At 52.0% G+C, this 18051-nt stretch overlaps 1 protein-coding gene across 2 annotated transcripts in view; it reads left to right on the top strand.

Moving 5' to 3' along the window:
• Positions 1-18051, top strand: part of DSCAML1 (DS cell adhesion molecule like 1) — a 340757-nt gene that overhangs the window by 313938 nt on the left and 8768 nt on the right. For both annotated transcript variants that reach the window (XM_027581358.2, XM_027581359.2), the window contains 7 exons: positions 5661-5800; positions 11539-11692; positions 14779-14896; positions 15256-15419; positions 15632-15730; positions 16411-16599; positions 17027-17314. In XM_027581358.2, coding sequence (XP_027437159.2) covers positions 5661-5800; positions 11539-11692; positions 14779-14896; positions 15256-15419; positions 15632-15730; positions 16411-16599; positions 17027-17314 — 1152 coding nt within the window. The remainder of the gene's footprint in view (positions 1-5660; positions 5801-11538; positions 11693-14778; positions 14897-15255; positions 15420-15631; positions 15731-16410; positions 16600-17026; positions 17315-18051) is intronic.

Genomic DNA, 18051 nt, shown 5'->3' with positions numbered 1-18051 from the left:
GCTTTCCACCTTTCACTTTAGAGCTGCCTCCAGAGCCACGCACAGGGACATGAGCAGCCAGAGAATGGGGCCCCATGGGTGGCTCCACAGAGTGAAAGGGCGCTGGTAGGCACAGCAGAAGAGTGTGGCCCAGCCCTGCCCGTTATTGGCCAGTCATTTAACCTTCCTGAGCCTGTTTTCCTCGTGATAAAATTGGGACAGTGAGGCTCATCAAGTTGTTGTAAGAAGCAAGTTAACTGTAAAATCCTTCCTAAAATGTGCAGTGCTAGCAAATGGTAGGGTCTTACTAGCTACCAAGGTGCTGGCCATGAAATGACCACTTCGGGTGGACCCAGGCACTCCTGAGGGACTCAGTGCCCCCCAAAAGGGAGGCCCGGGCCAGAAGGAAGCCACTGTCAGACGAGGTCGCTTCCAGAACCACAGCCACACTTGACATAGTATATGTAGTCATAAGCATGACCAAGCCTTTCCAGGAGCCCAGTGAGGTACCTATCATGTCCATTTTAGAGGTGAGAAAAGTGAGGCCTAGTGAGCTAAAGCAACTTGCTAAAGGTCACGCAGCTCATGGTAGGAGGCGAGTCAAGGCTTTCTTACCTCCATATCTTCTCTACTTTCCATTGCCTCCCTATAGCAGACTGGAAGCTTTTGGTTGTGAGTAATACAACTAAAAAAAGATTTAACTAGTAAGTGTATTTATTATCACACACCAAGGAGTCTTGAGGAGGGCAGCTCCAAGTTTGCTTAACCCAGTGGGCCCCATCCTTCTGCTCTGCCCTCCTCAACGTGTCAGGTGTCCCTCCCGTGATCTCCAAATCACTGCAGCTTTAGGCATCACACCAGACAAGACAGAGTTCAGAGTGAGAGAAGGGGTCTCTTCCTGTGGGCATATGCCTCTCTTGAGAGTGGAAAACATCTTTCCCAGAAGCCCTTCAACAGATTTACCCTCATTTCCCATTGGCCACCCTGGGGCAACGTGCCTTTTGCTAAGCCAGTCACTGAAAGGGGAAATGGGATGATCGCGGCTGACTTCCCTGAAGGGTGGTAAATACCCTGGTCATCGGTGATGGGGACAGCTTTCTCTGAGGGACAGAGGGGCATGGGTACCTGAGCAAGAGGGAGGCTCGGTTTGCAAGGAACAGGAAAGAACAGTGGCAAATGGGCAGACAGACAAGCAGATGCCACACCAGCCCTGGCCCTACCTCCACCAGGTTCTCCCATTAGAGTTCTTTCTCAGCTCACTCGGGAAGCAGACAGGTCCGCATCGCAAGCCCAGCTTGGCTGTGGGAGCTTGGAACGAAGAGCTGAAGACACTGTGACTCCCTACCCGCCCCCTCACGCCCTGCCCCAGCTCAGGATTTTGCATTCTTCCAAGGGAAAAAAAAAAGATCAGGAAATGTAGAGAAAACCAAAATAAATTAAAAGATAAAATGAAAACAAACTCAAATTCAAGCTCATTTCTGAAGTCCAAATCCCCCAGTCTTAACTTGGTCTCAGGCTGGCTTGGCTGGACTTGGTTCCTGAGCAACAAAGCCTCTTGCTGACGTCTCACCTCCCCAGGGAAAGTTGAGTTGGATTTTAACCCATCTTAAATATATTTCACTGAGGGGCGAGGCTGGACTGGACCTGGGTTTTAGGAAGGCAGCTCTCACAGAAGCGAGAGGACAGATGGCAGGAAGGGGCTGTGGGGGGTTAAGGACCAGTGTCAGAGAGGCCCCTTAGAACCTGTGGGGCATCCAGGCAGAGAAGTGGAAGGTGTGTGCTAGGGTGGGGACTGTGAGGATCAAGGGAGGAGTGGGCACAAGCTTAGAGAAACATGTCAGAAGATTTGCCCTTCCAGTAATGGTGGACTACATAACTCAAACCCACTCTCCTTCTTGCTGAGGACACTAGGAAATCTGGATAAAATATTTTTTAAAACACCTGCTTGAAGGCATCGGTGAGCTGGCAGGAGAGTGCAGAATTACTGGGCCAGGATCCAGGAGAGAGTGGAGGCCCAGGAGGTAAGCCTGGCATTTGGAACAGCTCTCCCCATGGGGGGACATTTGCCGAATCTGGAGGCAGTGACTGAGAATCTGAGAAGCACTAGAAAGACGTGAATTGGAGTCCAGGGCCTGCAGGGGCGGGCGGGTCTATCTGGTGAATCCCCCTCACTTTGAGTTGAGACCATGAGGGCAGCATGTTGGATTAAAAGTGCACCCTAAGTAGACATCTCAGCTTCAAATCATCTCAGTCCTGGAAGTTAGGTTGAGGTAGTCCTGGATTGCTAGCACCCCCAGATTGCAGATACCTGCCAGAAGCAAACGTGAATTCTCCCTTTAGGAAGATTACATCATCTGAGGCCTCAAATTATTTCTACAAACAAGTTTGCAAATGATGTGTCTGGCATACAATAAAAAATAATGAGGAACAACATGAACAAAAGCCAGTAGGGGAAAAAAAAGAAAAAACAGTAACAGACCCACAAGAATTCCAAACACAGGTTTTATCAAATATGAACTTTGAAATAGTTATTCTGAAAAAGATTGAAATATTAAGAGAGTTGGAGACTATCAAATGGAAAATCTAGAAACAAAAACTATTAATACCTGAAGTTAAGAACTCAGGAGATAGATTTAATAACCAATTAGATACAGCTGAAGAGATAACTAGTGAACTGGAAGTTAGATGAGAAGACCCAAAAGAAGCTCAGAAAGAAAAATGAATGGAAAATAAAAGAGCAAGTAGCAGACATAGAACAGTGATTTTCAAACTTGACTGTGCATACAAATCACTTGGGGGTCATGTTAAAATTCAGATTCTGATTTGATAGGTCTAGGGTGGAACCTGAGATTTTGCATTTCTAACATGCTCCCAGGTGATGCTGCTGCTGACCAATGGACCACATTCTGAATATCAAGGACATAGAGGATGTGAGAAGAAGTCTCAAAGAAGAGGAGAAAGAGAATGGGGTAGAAGATAAAATGCCTGAAAACTTTTCAAAACTGAGGAAAGACCTCAATCCCCAAAGCAAGAAGCTCTACGAACTCTGCAGGTGATGACTTAAGGAAGTCCACAGCTAGATTCATCCAAATAAAGCTGCTAACCAGGAAACACGGAAGAAAATTCTTAAAAGCAACCAGAGGGGAAAAAGACCAGTTACTTTCATGGGACCAACAATTAGATCAGTGGCTAATTTGTCAGAAACAATGAAAATAAACAAACAATGGAAGCCAGAAACAATGCAGTGGTATAAAGTATGTAAGAGAAATAGTTATCAACCTATGATTTTATACCAAGCCAAAATATTCTCCAAGATTAAAATGAAATAAAGATATTTTCAGACAAACAAGAACTGAGAGAGCTTACCACCAACATGCCTGCTCTAGAGAAATATTAAAGGGTGTTCTTTAACTGGAAGGAAAATGATCCCAGGTAGGAGCTCAGTGATGCAAGGAGGAAAGAGCAATTAAATGGGGAATATATGGGTAAATCTCCATTAATATTGACTGCATAAAATGATGTGATATTATCTCAGGGAGGGCCTAAAATATATACATAATTAAAATATACAACAATGGCATATAAACTGGGAGAGGGTAAATGGAAGTTCTAAGTCCCTTGCATTGTCAGAGAAAAAAAAAGTACCAATTAATGATGTTAGACTTTGGTAAGTTAAAGATTCACATTGAGTAACCCCTAAAAGTGGTGAAAGGCTGTCTAATAACCAGCTCATAGAGAGGGGAAATAAAGTATTTTTTTTAAATACTCAATCCAAAAAAAGACACAAAAGGAAATAAAAAGAAAAACAGGATAGGTGGGACAAAGTATTTAGTAAGCTGAGGTATTTAAGCCCAAATACATAATTGCATTAAGGATAAATTGGCTAAATTATTCAGTGAAAAGACAAAGACTGTCAGACTAGCTAGCAATGAAACAAAACCCAAATATATGCTGTTTATACCAAACACCTAAAACATAAAGGTACGGAAAGGTGCAATGTGAAAGGAATACATAAAAGACACACCACGCAAAACGGAGGGAAAACTGGAATGTCAGCATCACGTGCAGTATGCTCTAAGGCAGAAAGCGTCATTAGACATACAGAAGGACACTCTGTTACGATAGAAGACCCAACTTACTAGTCAAATAAAACAGTTCCGAATTTATCGAACCTAGTAACATCACCTCAAGACTGCAACAATAGACAAACCCACAATCCTGGGAGAGATTTCAACATACCCCTCTCAGTTACAACCGAGAAAAAAAACTATGCAAGGACAGAAAAAAATCTGAACACCACAGTTAGCACACCTGTCCCAGCGGTCTCCCCATGACCCCCTGCACTCCACAGCTGCAGAGTGCTAGCAGGGGTGGGATGGCGGGGGCTGTATCCACGAGGGAGGGCTCGGGCCCCTGGATGGATGGTGATGATGGATCATTATTTTATGTAGCCTAGAATTGTTTTTTTTTTTTTTAAAGATTTTATTTATTTATTTGTGAGAGAGAGAATGAGAGACAGAGAGCATGAGAGGGAAGAGGGTCAGAGGGAGAGGCAGACCCCCTGCTGAGCAGGGAGCCCGATGTGGGACTCGATCCCAGGACTCCAGGATCATGACCTGAGCCGAAGGCAGTCGCTTAACCAACTGAGCCACCCAGGCGCCCTGTAGCCTAGAATTGTTGACCACTTACTAGACTTAAAAAAAAAAAAAAAATTGTGATGGGTAGTAGAAGCTAAGAGTTGAGAGAGGGAATGCAAAAAAAAAAAAAAAATGATCACCGTCCCCATTTATTAAGTGTCTTCTGTATGTCAGGAGGTGCCAGGTGCTTTTATGTTAATTAGTGCTAACCGTCATTACAAACCTTTAATGGGGTTGTGATTACGATGTCCATCATATAGATGTGGAAACGGAGGCTCGGGAGGCAAAGTAAGTTGAACAGGATGCCATGACTGTCCTCAAAGGAACATAAAGCTCCCAGGGAGGAAGACAAGTACATGACAATACAAGGGAGAGATGCCAGGACCTGAAAACAGGAAGCTTCCCATCTCCCAAGCAGAGCCTGGGCGTCGCAGCTGGGCCAGGCAGGCCCAGAGAGATGGGGGCAGTGGGAGAGCAGAATCCATATGAATTGGGATCCCCTTAGCATGAATTTCCCAGCCAATTCTCAGGTAGACTTTCCCTCCTGAAAACAGAAGGGGCCTAGCCAGCAGCCGGTTGGCTGACCACCAGCTCCTGATGCTCAGGAGGAGGCCCGCTCTGTGAGTCTCTGGAGCCCCCAGCCTCAAGGAGCTCACAGGCCAAAGAGCAAAGTGACCAGTATATTTGCTTGGCCCACATATAAGCAATCAGTCGAGCATTGAGGCAGGAAGCACATTAAGGTTGTGGAAATCAAGGTGAATTCCCCATGGGCTCTGTTTCTCTCTGGAGTATCCTAAGTCCTTGGTTCTGACCAAACAGTTTTGAAGCTGACCATTCCCAGTGCTTCCATCTCAGAGACTTTGTCACAAGCCCCAAATGATCACCCTTCTCCTCACCTGCTGGAACCTCCCCCTTTAAACCATAGCTCAAGGTTACCTCCTCCAGGAAGCTCTCCAAGATTGATCCGCCTCTCTCCCCACCTTGCATTCTTTCCCGGAGGTGGAGCTCCTTTCTCTAAACTGACCTGGCCTTCTCCCTATTCAGTTCCAGGTCCCCCTGCTGGCATCAAAGCTGTCCCTTCATCCGCCAGCAGTGTGGTCGTGTCTTGGCTCCCCCCAACCAAGCCCAATGGGGTGATCCGCAAGTACACCATCTTCTGCTCCAGCCCTGGGTCTGGCCAGCCGGTAAGTAGGCCCAGGGTTGAATGAGGAGGGGGACAGGAGAAAGGGAAAAGTTCTCTAAAGATCAGTGGGCATCCAGGTCAAACCCGCGGGCTACTTATATCTGTGTTTCTACCTGAATTGATGGATAAGAATGGACACTGGTCACCCAAGAGTAGCCGAAGACCTACCCAGTGTCCATCTCGGGTCAGTCCTCTGTTCCAGGGGCTGCAAGGTTGTTACAAGCCCTGGAGACTTCTTTGAGTCAGGGGTCACAACCAAGCAGATGTGAAAGGGAGACCAAGGCCTCGACTCTTCTGGTCTGGCTGACCAAGGAAGCTCCTAGTGGGCCCCAGAGCTGTTGACTGGGGCCTGCCTGGTCCATGGCCTCTGGACATGAACCACTCTCCAGCATGAATGGTCTGGGCTTGGACAGCTGCTGGAGCTCTGCCCTGAGTGGCCTCCTCGCATGGAGGCTGCTAGAGGGAGGAGAAAAGATGGCAGACAGCTGAGGGGAGGCAAGAGCATCTCTCTCTCTCTCTCTCTGGGCCAGAGCTGGGCCTCACTGTTGGAGAGAAGATCTGCCCAAACCTGGGAGTTCAGTGCAGGCGGCTGGCCCCTGCCCCTCCACTGGGTGCTCAGAGGGGCCCCACGGAGAGGGAAGAGAGGATGAGGGTGGGTGCAGTCTATGCGCCCGTGTCCCACAGTCTGCATCCTTCCCTCTGCCTTTCCTGATCTCCAGCCCCTCGGCCACCGAGTTCTGCTGGGTGACTACCCTGGAGCACACCTGTTCTAGCTACATGAGCAGGTGCACCTGTCCTCAGGGGGCTGTCCAGTCTAGTGGGGAGGTGGAAGGGTACACCCAGAGGGGGAGCTGGGAGCACTATCCCAGAGATGTGCTCAGGACATCTCAGGCGGGGAGCAGGAGCAGGAGGAGGCCAGCTTCCCTCTCCACAAGTAGCTTGTGATGGGCGGCAGCCCAAGCATCTGCAGATGAGCTCCTGGCAGCCGGGAACGCTGCCCTGAAATTGCTCGGTAACTGTGCCATGTCCTCCTCCACTTGGCTTTCCTGTGGTCTTTCTGAATTACCCTCTGAGCCCTAGGTGGCCGGGCACCGTGCCAGGGAGGACAGAGTTCTATTACCAGAGGGAAAGCCCAGAAATATCTTTTCAGGGACTCTGTGTCCTCCCCTCCATCCTCACAGACACTATGCAGAGAAGTGTGCATATCGTGAGCATAGAGCTCCGTGAATTTTCACAGCACCCGGGGCAAGCAGACCCAGAGCAGGGAACACATCATCACAACCCCCTCAGAGGACCTCCTCATGCCCCTTCCGGTCACCACCCTACCCGCCCCCCCCGGCCAGGATGACAACCATCCTGACTTCAGAGTAGTGTCGCCTCTTTTCACAGGTTATATAAGTGAAGTCGTACCGTTTATCTGGCTTCTTTTACTCAACGTTATTTTGAATTTGTGGATTTCATCCATACTGTTGTGCGTGGTTATAGATCATTCACTGTCACTTCTGTACGGGTTTCAGCCGCGTGTGTATATAGAATTGTTTTATCCAGTTTGTTGCCCATGGATAGGCATTTGGGTAGATTGCAGCTTGGAGCTGTTACATACAGTGCTGCTGTGTGCGTCTTTGCACGTGTCTCCTGGTGCTCGCATGCACGCATGCTTGTTGGGCATGTACCCATGAGAGGAACCACCGAGCCGTGGGGTCTGCACGTGTCCAGTTGAGAATGCGCTGCCATCGTTGGGTGGCTGTGCCAGTTTTCCAATCAGCGTTTTAGCCATGCTGTCTGCCCCTTTCCCCTGTCCCCCGAACCCGCGCGCGTGCACACACACACATTCGTTCTAAGTTCCCCACCGTTCTGGACACCTGCTATGCCTTTTCACAGCTCACACCTCCGCCTAGGCTGACCCCTACTGTGGCATGCCCTTCATCCTCTGGCATACGCTGACTGCATCAGATGGCAACTAGCTATTCACTTCTCTGTCTCCTGCACTGGTCCATGGGGCCCCTCGAGGACAGGGGCAGCATCTTTTCATCTCTGGGTCCCCAGCTGCCCAACACTGTGCCTGAAACATCACTGTCACTAAATACATGTTTGATGAATGAATTACCAGCAGCCTGGCAATTGTAAAGCCTTAGACATTGGGCAAGCTTCCCTTGGTAAATTGATGGGAGAGGGTACTCATTCCCGAGCTTGGCTTTGTGCAGTCATCTCCTCCTCTGCCAATGAAGCCTTTCAAAGGAGCGCAGCCTCCTCATTAACTCAGGCTTTAGGAGCCCCCAGTCAGCTGGCTGGGGACCTCTCTCCCAGGCCCCAGAACAGAGTTCCTGGTGCCCAACCCCTGCTGGAGACCCCGGGCCCTCCCCACCTCTCTCCATGTCCTCTCTCCCAGGGAGACTCCCCATGTGACAGTGTCCCACCAGAGGCCAGCCACTTTGTGGGGTAGGGACTGCCTCAGTGAGGGACCCAGGGAGCTCACCACCACATGCGACTGTGTGATACTATCGCTTTGCGCAAATATATTCCAAATTCCAAACAACTGCACTACAAATTCACTTATGGAAGAACTCTAGGAGTGAGTGCTGGGGGGTGAGGACACATGCATGTATATGATGGTACAAAACCGTGGATTTGAGTGTGAGGTCAGAGGCAATGCACATGAGTCTTAATGTGTGCATACGTACTCGAGTGTATGAACATGCATGTGTGGAATCCTCAGGCTAGAAGGAAACTGCATCTGGTGTAGGCTCCCAGGAGTGACGCCCTGGGGGCTGCCAGAGCTGCATTGAGTTCCTTCAGAAATTTTACCAAACATTGCCATACATTTGTTGTTTTTCTCAGATTATCAAAATATTGCCACTTTGTCGTCAGAAATTCCATAAAATATAAAGGAATAGAGAAGAAGGCAAAAATTACTTGTACTCATTCCCTAGAGATAAACACTGGCAATGTTTTGGTATATAGCCTTCCAATCTTTGATCTGTACATATATTATGGGGGGGTTAATAAAATGAAAATGAAATTTCACATAATGTCATATAATCTGTGTTTTTCAAGTAATATATGTAGGCACTTCCCCACCCCATCAAATACTCTTTTCAAACATGATGGTGAATGCCTGTATGTATATAATCCATTTAACCAGTACCCTCATTCTATATTTAATCTATTTTCAAGTGTTCAACATTATAAATAATCCTTCATTGAACATTCCTCATAAAAGTCTTTATGCCCATGTTTTATTATTTTCTTAGGGTAAATTTCCATAGGAATTCCTGAGGCACAAAGAGTATGGGTATTCTTAAGATATGCATACATGTTTGTAAATTACCCCTCAGAAAGTTGGAACCTAGTTATGCTTCCAGCAGCATTATAAGTACATTCTTGTTTCACATGCCCATGCTAATCCAAGGTATTATACATGTTTCATTTTTGCCGGTTGGATTTGAATAAAGGTGTCCTATTTTAGGTATATTCCTTTGATTACTAATTAGGTTGATTATTGTTATATGTATATTGGCGGTTTTCTTTCTCATCTTTGGGTAATTGTCAATTCATGTCCTTCGATCATTTTTCATCTGGGTGGTTCGTGTTTTTTTCTTACAGATCTGTCAGTGCTCTTTACATATAAGGAGAATAACCATTTTTTAATCATATTGGTTGCAGTTATTTGACAGTTCATTGCTTGCCTTTTGGTACTATTTTTGGTGTGCCATAGGTTTTGTTTTTATAGAATTCAAATTTATGAATCATTTCTATTTATGATTTTTGCCTTCATTTTTATGATTAGAAATGTCTTTCTTATCATATTTCTATTGTCATAGTTTTGCCTTTTTCTTTTTAACCTTTAATCCATGCAGACTTTATTTGGGAGTATGGTTATGTGTTTTTAAAAACGATTTCAGGAGATTCTTGGGGAGTCCAGGTTAAAGGGAAGACCTCAGGATCTGGATGTGATGCTAATACCTTCAGGGGGAAGCCAAGCCTTTCCTGCCCTGTGCAGACACAAACGTACACTCGGATACACACTGACGTACAAGCAGGTCCACTCAACTCTTCCCCTCGCCTGCACATACACACATCAATCCTCACAGACAAAAGAGCCAGGAGACGAACATGCCCCAGTTTACAAAGGACTCACCCACCCCTTGCCTCATTTGTGCCTCTCTGCCCACACAAGGTAGGCAGAGCTGTTTTGCTTTCTTAGTTCACAGGAAAGAAAGCTGAGGTCCCAGGATCCTTGAGAAAGAAAGGTATATGACCTATGGGACAGACAGTAAGAAGGGGCAAGTGGGTGTTGAAGCCACTATACCCGCCTACCTCATGCACCTATAGGAACTACAGATACACACAGTCTCCTGGGTGCTGCAGCCTGAAAAGACTTCCCAACGACCAGGGCTCAGGGTGATTCTGCACCTGTCTGCAGCAGGGACCTTCTGGGGTCAAGGCCAAGTCTCCATGTGGGAGGCAGGAGGAGGAGTTGGCCAGGGAGCTCTGTGTGTATTGAAGGGATGCCCGTGTCTCCTCCCTAACATTTGCCTACAGACAGCCTGGGGCCAGAAAGGATGTTTTCTCCTGTGAGAAGTCACTGGGCCCCTCAGCCCTCCCACGGGGCACAGAGAATGGCCCTCTGTAACCCTGTATCTGTCTGCAAGTCTGTCCCTCAGCATGTGCATGAATGCATCTCCATGTCCATGTGCATGTGAGTGTGTGCACGTGAGCATGTGTGTGCAAGATCCCATGACTGCAGAGATAACCAATTATTAGCTCCCTCTGGCCTCAGGGCCCCCCATCTGTTCCAGGGGTCTGCTCGCTTCCCTAGACTTCTGCCCTGATTTCAAAGAGGCCCTAGTGCTGTCCTCCTTTCCCTTCCCCACGGCTGACCAAAAAATAAAATAAAATGAAAGTCCGCCCCATCCCGCCTGGACCAGGGAAGGGGCTGACAGGAGGTCTGCAAACTAGCGCTTATCAAAAGCTTCTTCTCAAATTCATTTCAATATCTGAGCCTCTGGTTTCCAAGGCAACATAATCTTTTCATCAAAGCAACTGGTAAAACCACTGGGATCCGATATTGTTTTGTTGGCAACTTGTCAAAACTGTCATTTGGTTAAAAAAAATTTTATAGATTTATATAACCTACAAATATATAGGGTGATCTATACCACTAATAATCGTTAATAAAGTGTTGCCCAGGGAAGCTTTCAGAGCTCCCTCTCTCACCCCTCCCTCCCCCGACGGCTTGCTCCCGCAGAATGAAGCGGTAATTAGACAACAGAGCTGGTACAGGCTGGGGAGACTGTCTACGACCCTAATAAGGCAAATGCGGTCATTTAGCTTCTTCCCAGAGACTCCCTTTCCTTGGGGTCTTCCTGGGACCCTCCTTCCTCCATTCTCCCTTCTCCTGACTCCCTCCATCACTCACCTGACACACTCACATTCCCTGGCCTGGAACCGCAATTGCCAGCGTCTGGATCAGTCAAAGAGGTAAACTGAGGCTGGCCCAGCAACACCCCAGAGCAGGCCCATGAGCCCCCAGAGCCAAGCCCAGTACAAAGTCTGCTCATTGTTGCTCCTAAACCAGAAAGGGCAAATGAGGCAGGATCTGACCTTCTCTTCCCATCCGCCCCCGACTCCCCGACTGGGCTACCCTCTCCTCTGAGCCCAGGTCCCGAGGAAGGCTGGGGTTGGAGGCTGGAGGCTCAGAAGCTGGGTTCTTAGCACTTCTTTGCCTCTGTCCGGCAGGCTCCCAGCGAGTATGAGACAAGTCCGGAGCAGCTCTTCTACCGGATCGCCCACCTGAACCGTGGGCAGCAGTACTTGCTGTGGGTGGCTGCCGTCACCTCTGCCGGCCGGGGCAACAGCAGCGAGAAGGTCACCATTGAGCCCGCAGGCAAGGGTGAGCAGCCCGGGCCCGAGCGGGAGAAGCCGCCAGAAGCCCCCTTCTAGAATGCTGGTTCTCCCCAAGGAGGGGCTGTCTCCCTCCACCCTCTCTGTGACCTGGCTGTGAGGAGCTGGCTGGCCACCTGCCTCCCTTCTGTATCCACCAAGACTGGGCCTCTGCTGCCCCCTGACTCCCAGAAAGCCTCACAACAGGCTCCAGGCAGCACAGTTACCCAGGGGCGGATGGCACGGAGCACCCCGGTCCCCCATTCCAAACTCTACTCCGAGGTTGAGCAAAGGGGCATTAGCCCCACTCCCAGCCCACAGCAGAGCCTTTGTCCCAAGGCTCAGCATCTCCAGAGAGGGTGGTGGCAGGGGACACTGCTTCCATGGAGCAGAGTGCCACAAAGGGATCCCCCCACCGCCCCATTTCAAAGGTTGGACACCTCTGGCAGAGGTGGTGCCCCTGACTGCTGATTCATTCGATCAACAGACATTCCCAGAGGCGCAGCTAGGAGGAGGCTCTGGGCTAGATGCTGCGCACGGGGTGAATAAGACCATGTGTGTTCTTAGGGAATGCCCCACCGAATCCCTGGCCTGCGCAGAGGGGTGCCACGGGGGCATATGCACCCGCACTTTACAGGGAATGACAGTGCTTAGGCCCCAACCCACACCAAAGAGGCAGCCGTGCACAGCTCCTCGTCTGCTCTCTGCGCCAACCATGGGACCAACCACAGGGCATGGCAGCTCGCCGCCACCAGCCAGGAATTCCGTGTCCTCTACCTTGACTCCCAGTCTCCACGGGAAGGTCCCCTTCTTCCCGGGCCTGCTTCCTCCCACAGCCACCTGACTCTTGAGCCCTGGGGCCCAAGGACCAGGCTGCCTCAGCCCAGCCACCTTCTTGGGGTGACAAGCTTCCTTTGCTGGGCACACAAGAGGCATCAGAGTCCACTAGCGCTCGATGGAGGGCCTGCAGTGGCTCCCCTGCCCTGCCCGTGTTACTCCGTTTTCCAGTTATGCACCGAGGCGGGGTCGGCACGGCCCTCAAACAGCATGGAGAGTGACGTGCGAGCTCTTCTGGCCCCAAGTCGGGCTCTTCCCGCCCCCTTCAGCATTTCTAACATCCCCAATCCCTCCTCCCCCAGGTGCCACCAACCCCTTCTCCTGGGTTCTTCCTTCAGGAGAGAAGGGGCCTAGAACCTACCATGCGCCCAGGGTGGCTGGCGCTGGCCCAGAGACAGTGTGGGAGGGCGTGGGTGTCCTGGCAGAAGGCTGGCCCCTTCCCCTGTGGGAGGTCCATAGGACACATCCCCAGAGGGCTTTGTACCTCCCGGAGCACGTCTCCACAGCTGCTTCTTCTGTCCTTACCATAGCCCGGGGCGGGGGCGGTGGGGGGAGCCCTGCTGTTCCCTCCCCGCCGACCCCGCTCACACGCACACACACACACACACACGCACGTGCATGCACACACACCCCAAGACACCAAGAGATTCAGGGAACTAACCCCAGACACATGGAGGGACCAGATGTGGAACTCTTGAGTGCTTGGTCACTTGGTTGACTGAACACCTGTAACTCAGCCCGGAGATCTGTGAGGTACCTGGCAGGGTCACCTTCCCAAAGTACCCTGGACATCTTTGCCTGCCTTGCTTTTCACGGTGCGGCTTGTGCACCCCGGTGCTCTGAGCATGCTCCCATCACCCCTGGGGACGTTCCTTTCTCCACTGCGCCTGTCTGTAGCTGCCACCTCTCTGTCCATCTACGTTCCCGCTCCTGGCGACCTCAGTCACGGGGCGACTGACTCCCACGTCAGCATCTGCGGCCCAGCCACTTCTCTCATGCTCCAGAACATGTATATCCGACTGCTTTCTAGCTACCCCGTGTGGGTGACCTCAGGGTCAGTGTGAAGCTAAGTATCCCGGTGTCTCCTGCCTACCCCGCTCCTCCCCCTCCTCCCCTTCTTCCTTCCCCCATCCCCCGCTCCTCCTGTGTGCCTTGTCTCTGTGAGGGCACCACCACCCAGTCAGCATCATGCAGTCATCCTCACACCCCCTCTGTCTCCTCCTCAAAGCCAGTCAGACCCCAAGTCCTGGCGGTTCCTCCCTGAGCCCCTCACCGCCTCCCCACTGCCATACGTCACTTCCGGCCTGTTCTCTCGCCGCCATCTTGTTGCTGATCTGTGTGGGTCCTCCAGCAAACCATCCTCTGCCAGCTGCCAGGGCTTTATCCACAACTTTACTTTGAACATATCCCTACTTGTAAGCCTCCAGTGGCTCCTCGTGACCTCAAGGGGAAGTCCATCCTCCTTGTTCTGCCAACAGAGCCCTCCATGCTTCTGCTCTTGCTCACCACCCGTCCCCCTTCATTCACCCTGGGCTTTGGTCGCCCCAGAGCATTTGCAGACCCTCACACTTCCCATGTGTTTCAGGCCTCCAGGCCTCTATTCAGTGCTGTCACCGCTTCCCACTATGCCTTTCCTTCCCTGCGTAGTGAATTCCTTTTTAGCCTTCAAGATTCAGGGGCACCTAGGGGGCTCAGTCGGTTAAGCATCCGACCCCTGATTTCAGCTCAGGTCTTGATCTCAGGGTTGGTCGTGAGCTCAAGGCCTAAACTGTGCTCCATGCTGGGTGTGGAGCCTCCTTTAAAAAAAAAGATTCAAGTCAAAGCTTCTAATTCCAGAAGGCTCCCCGGCCATCACCTCCACCACCACTGAACCGGCAGAGTCATTCCTCCTTCTCTGTGCTCCCACAGTGACGTGTACCTACCCCTACCATACTATATTCACCTGTCATGATACTTTTTAAGTATCTGTCTCCCTTTTGGACCATGAGCAACTTGAGGACAGGGAACAGATCTTGTTCATTTTGTGAATCCTCAGAGCCTCCTCTGATACCTGTTCCATAACAAGTATTTGATCAATGTTTGTTGAATCTGTGACTCCCATCTGAAAGTGTCTGCACCCACCCCTGCCCCAAGTCCAAGGTGGAGATCAGGTAGGAGATGGGGGACTTGAATTGTAAATTTGGAGAGCCCCAGGAAAGGGGGGCCAGTACAGTGTTGAGGGTAGAGGTGGGGTGGGCCCTCACGCTCTCTTCCCTGCAGCCCCAGCAAAGATCATCTCATTTGGAGGCACTGTGACAACCCCCTGGATGAAAGATGTCCGACTGCCTTGCAATTCGGTGGGAGATCCAGCCCCTGCTGTGAAGTGGACAAAGGACAGGTGTGCGTGGGACCCCAGACGGGTGGGGGACCGCCAAGATGGGTGTAGTAGAAGAGCCATGAAGCAAAGAATCAGGGGCCCCTCCCTTCCAGCTGACCAGAAGCCCTGCCAGGCACATGGCCCCTACTCTCCTGTGCAGGCCTGGCCTCCCTGGCTCCCCAAGGATCTCCCTTCCCTGGGTGCTTGAAGAGGCCAGGGGGACTGACATCCCCCAGGAAGTGCTAAGTAAAACCCCAAGAGTCCCAGGCCCCCTAGCCAGCCTCCTTCTACTCCCAGCCCTGTTTGCCTGCAGTCCTGGGGGAGCCCCCAGGAGGAGGGGGTGTTTACCATAAACCCTCTCTGCCCCCCAACCCCTGCAGTGAAGACTCAGCCATCCCCGTGTCCATGGACGGGCACCGGCTCATCCATACCAACGGCACGCTGCTGCTGCGTGCTGTGAAGGCTGAGGACTCAGGCTACTACACCTGCACGGCCACCAACACTGGGGGCTTCGACACCATCATCGTCAACCTTCTGGTGCAAGGTAAGGCCCCGGGGGACAGACCCTTTGTGGAACAGAGGTGCCATGTGGATGAGGAGGCAGGAGGGATGGGGAGAATGAGCAGGAGCTGGGGAAGCACCAAGAGGGCGGGGAAGGCCAGGCCTGGGCCCTCAGCTGCAGCCGGGGGATAGCCCATGCTCCCATTTTCGGGTGTTAACCCTTTGTGGTGAGGGCTGGTGGCTTTCCCCTCACAGTTCCCCCGGACCAGCCCCGCCTCACTGTCTCTAAAACCTCCGCTTCGTCCATCACCCTGACCTGGATTCCAGGTGACAATGGGGGCAGCTCCATCCGAGGTGAGAGGGGTCTGGATGAGGAGGGGGAAAGAGGGGAAGAAATTCTGGACCCAGTAGCCGGGCAAGGGCCTTACCCACTCCCACCACCTGTCCCCATAGTGCCCCAGAAGTGATGAGTGAGGGGCAATTCGGGCCACAAGGAGGTTACCCAAGTGCCACAGACAGTTACCAGCCTCAGGATCTGGGTTTTAGAAGGCCCATCCCAGTTGCGGCTGGTGAGCTATGCAAACCTGAAGAAATCTGTTTGCTTCTCTCGGCCTCAGTTTCCGAATTTGTAACGGTAGACAAATGTACTAGATAGTGCTTCTCCATCATGAATATGCACATGAATCAGCAGGGGATCTTAAAGAAGGCAGATTCTGATTCCTGAGGTCTGCGGTGGGATCTGACAAGCTCCCAGGTGATGTAATCCTACTGTCAGGGACCACACTGGGAGTAGCAAGCTCTAAATACTGTCGCTTTTAAGCCTCAAGGCTCTGTTCTCCGCTCCCCTCTCCACCTTGGCTGCGAAAGAGAGAGCAGGAAAACTCCTTGCAGCTTTGTGTCCGATCTGCCTCTGCCCCACCCCCCATCACCAAAGGCCCCACTCTACCCCTGCGGGGAGCCCAGCCCCATGCCACCTGTTGGGGTGTCCCAGGCCCCGCCCTGCCCTCCCTGAGCCAGGCAAACCTCCCGGGCAGGCTTCGTGCTGCAGTACTCGGTAGACAACAGCGAGGAGTGGAAGGACGTGTTCATCAGCTCAGGCGAGCGGTCCTTCAAGCTGGACAGCCTCAAGTGTGGCACGTGGTACAAGGTGAAACTGGCAGCCAAGAACAGCGTGGGCTCCGGGCGCATCAGCGAGATCATCGAGGCCAAGACCCACGGGCGGGGTGAGGCCTGACGATGACCCAGTTCGGGGGAGATGGGCCCAGGATATGGGGATGGAAGGTGGCTGGGCTGGGGAAGGAGGGCGCAGGGGAGCAGAGACTGAAGGGAGAGCCTGGTTCCCATCACCACAGATAGCACGCTGACCAATCACAGTTGGAGAAACAGGCCCTACCTCCCTGGCCAGTAGCAGATGGTGGCAGCCCCTTCCTTCTTCCCATATCTCTTGCCCTGCTGAGGCCTTCTCTCCATGTCCTTCCCTCTTCTCCCTCCTCCTCTGTCCCCTGGGGCATCCCTACTCCCATCTGTGCCCCCCGCTGCTTCCCGGAGCCACCGCAGCCCGGGCTGGCCCAGGGGACTCCCTCCCCTCGCAGATGAATGAACCTTCCTCTTCTCAGGCTCTAACCTCGCTCTCTCCCTGTGGCCCCCCAGAGCCCTCCTTCAGCAAAGACCAGCACCTGTTCACCCACATCAACTCCACGCATGCTCGGCTTAACCTGCAGGGCTGGAACAACGGGGGCTGCCCGATCACAGCCATCGTGCTGGAGTACCGGCCCAAGGGCACCTGGGCCTGGCAGGGGCTACGGGCCAACAGCTCCGGGGAGGTGTTTCTGACCGAGCTGCGCGAGGCCACGTGGTACGAGCTGCGTATGCGGGCTTGCAACAGCGCTGGCTGCGGCAACGAGACTGCCCAGTTCGCCACCCTGGACTATGATGGCAGTGAGTCGGAGAGGGCGGGAGAGGGCGGGAGAGGGTGGGAGGGGCGGCCTGGGGACCGCAGCGAGGTGTCCCCAGGGAAGCTGGCAGAGAGGCGGACGCATAAAGAGAGGACAGACAAATCGAAAAATAGACAGGACTACCGTGGAGGAAAAGGCTGGAGACAGGAAAGGAGCAAGCAAAGGGAGCCGCAGAGTGGTAGGGGGCAGGCAGATGGGCAGGTGTACCAGTGGCTGATACAGACTGATAGCCAAGCAAACCCATCGCACTAAGTTAGAGGGTCTTTTGAAGGTGCAGTCCTTGCTCTCGGCTGCTTCAGAGATACGGAGACTATAATGCAGAGCAATAGCTGAGGCCCCGCCCCCTGAGGCCCCGCCCCCTGAGGCCCCGCCCCCTGAGGCCCCGCCCCTGAGGCCCCGCCCCCTGAGGCCCCTCTGCTGAAAGGGTGTGTTAGCCAGGCTGCGATAGCCTGGGCTACAGGAACAGATAAACACTGAATGCTGCAGGGCTTAACCCAATAAAGATTTGCTTCTTGCTCTCGTGACATCTTGTGAGGGTTGGCTGGCCACCATCTTTTAACTATGCCATCTTGAATGTGTAGCCTCCAAGGTCGCCAAGAAGAGAGAGAGAGAAAAGGCACCCCAGTCTTAACTGCCTGGGCCAGGAGGCGATGCTCATCACCCACTCTGTTGTCCAGAACTAGTTCCGTGGCTCTAATCTAATTGCCAGGAAGTCTGGGA

This window comes from Zalophus californianus, chromosome 11 (genome assembly GCF_009762305.2).
Source record: "Zalophus californianus isolate mZalCal1 chromosome 11, mZalCal1.pri.v2, whole genome shotgun sequence".
Lineage (NCBI taxonomy): Eukaryota > Metazoa > Chordata > Mammalia > Carnivora > Otariidae > Zalophus > Zalophus californianus.
This window is presented reverse-complemented; position numbering and strand designations above follow the sequence as displayed.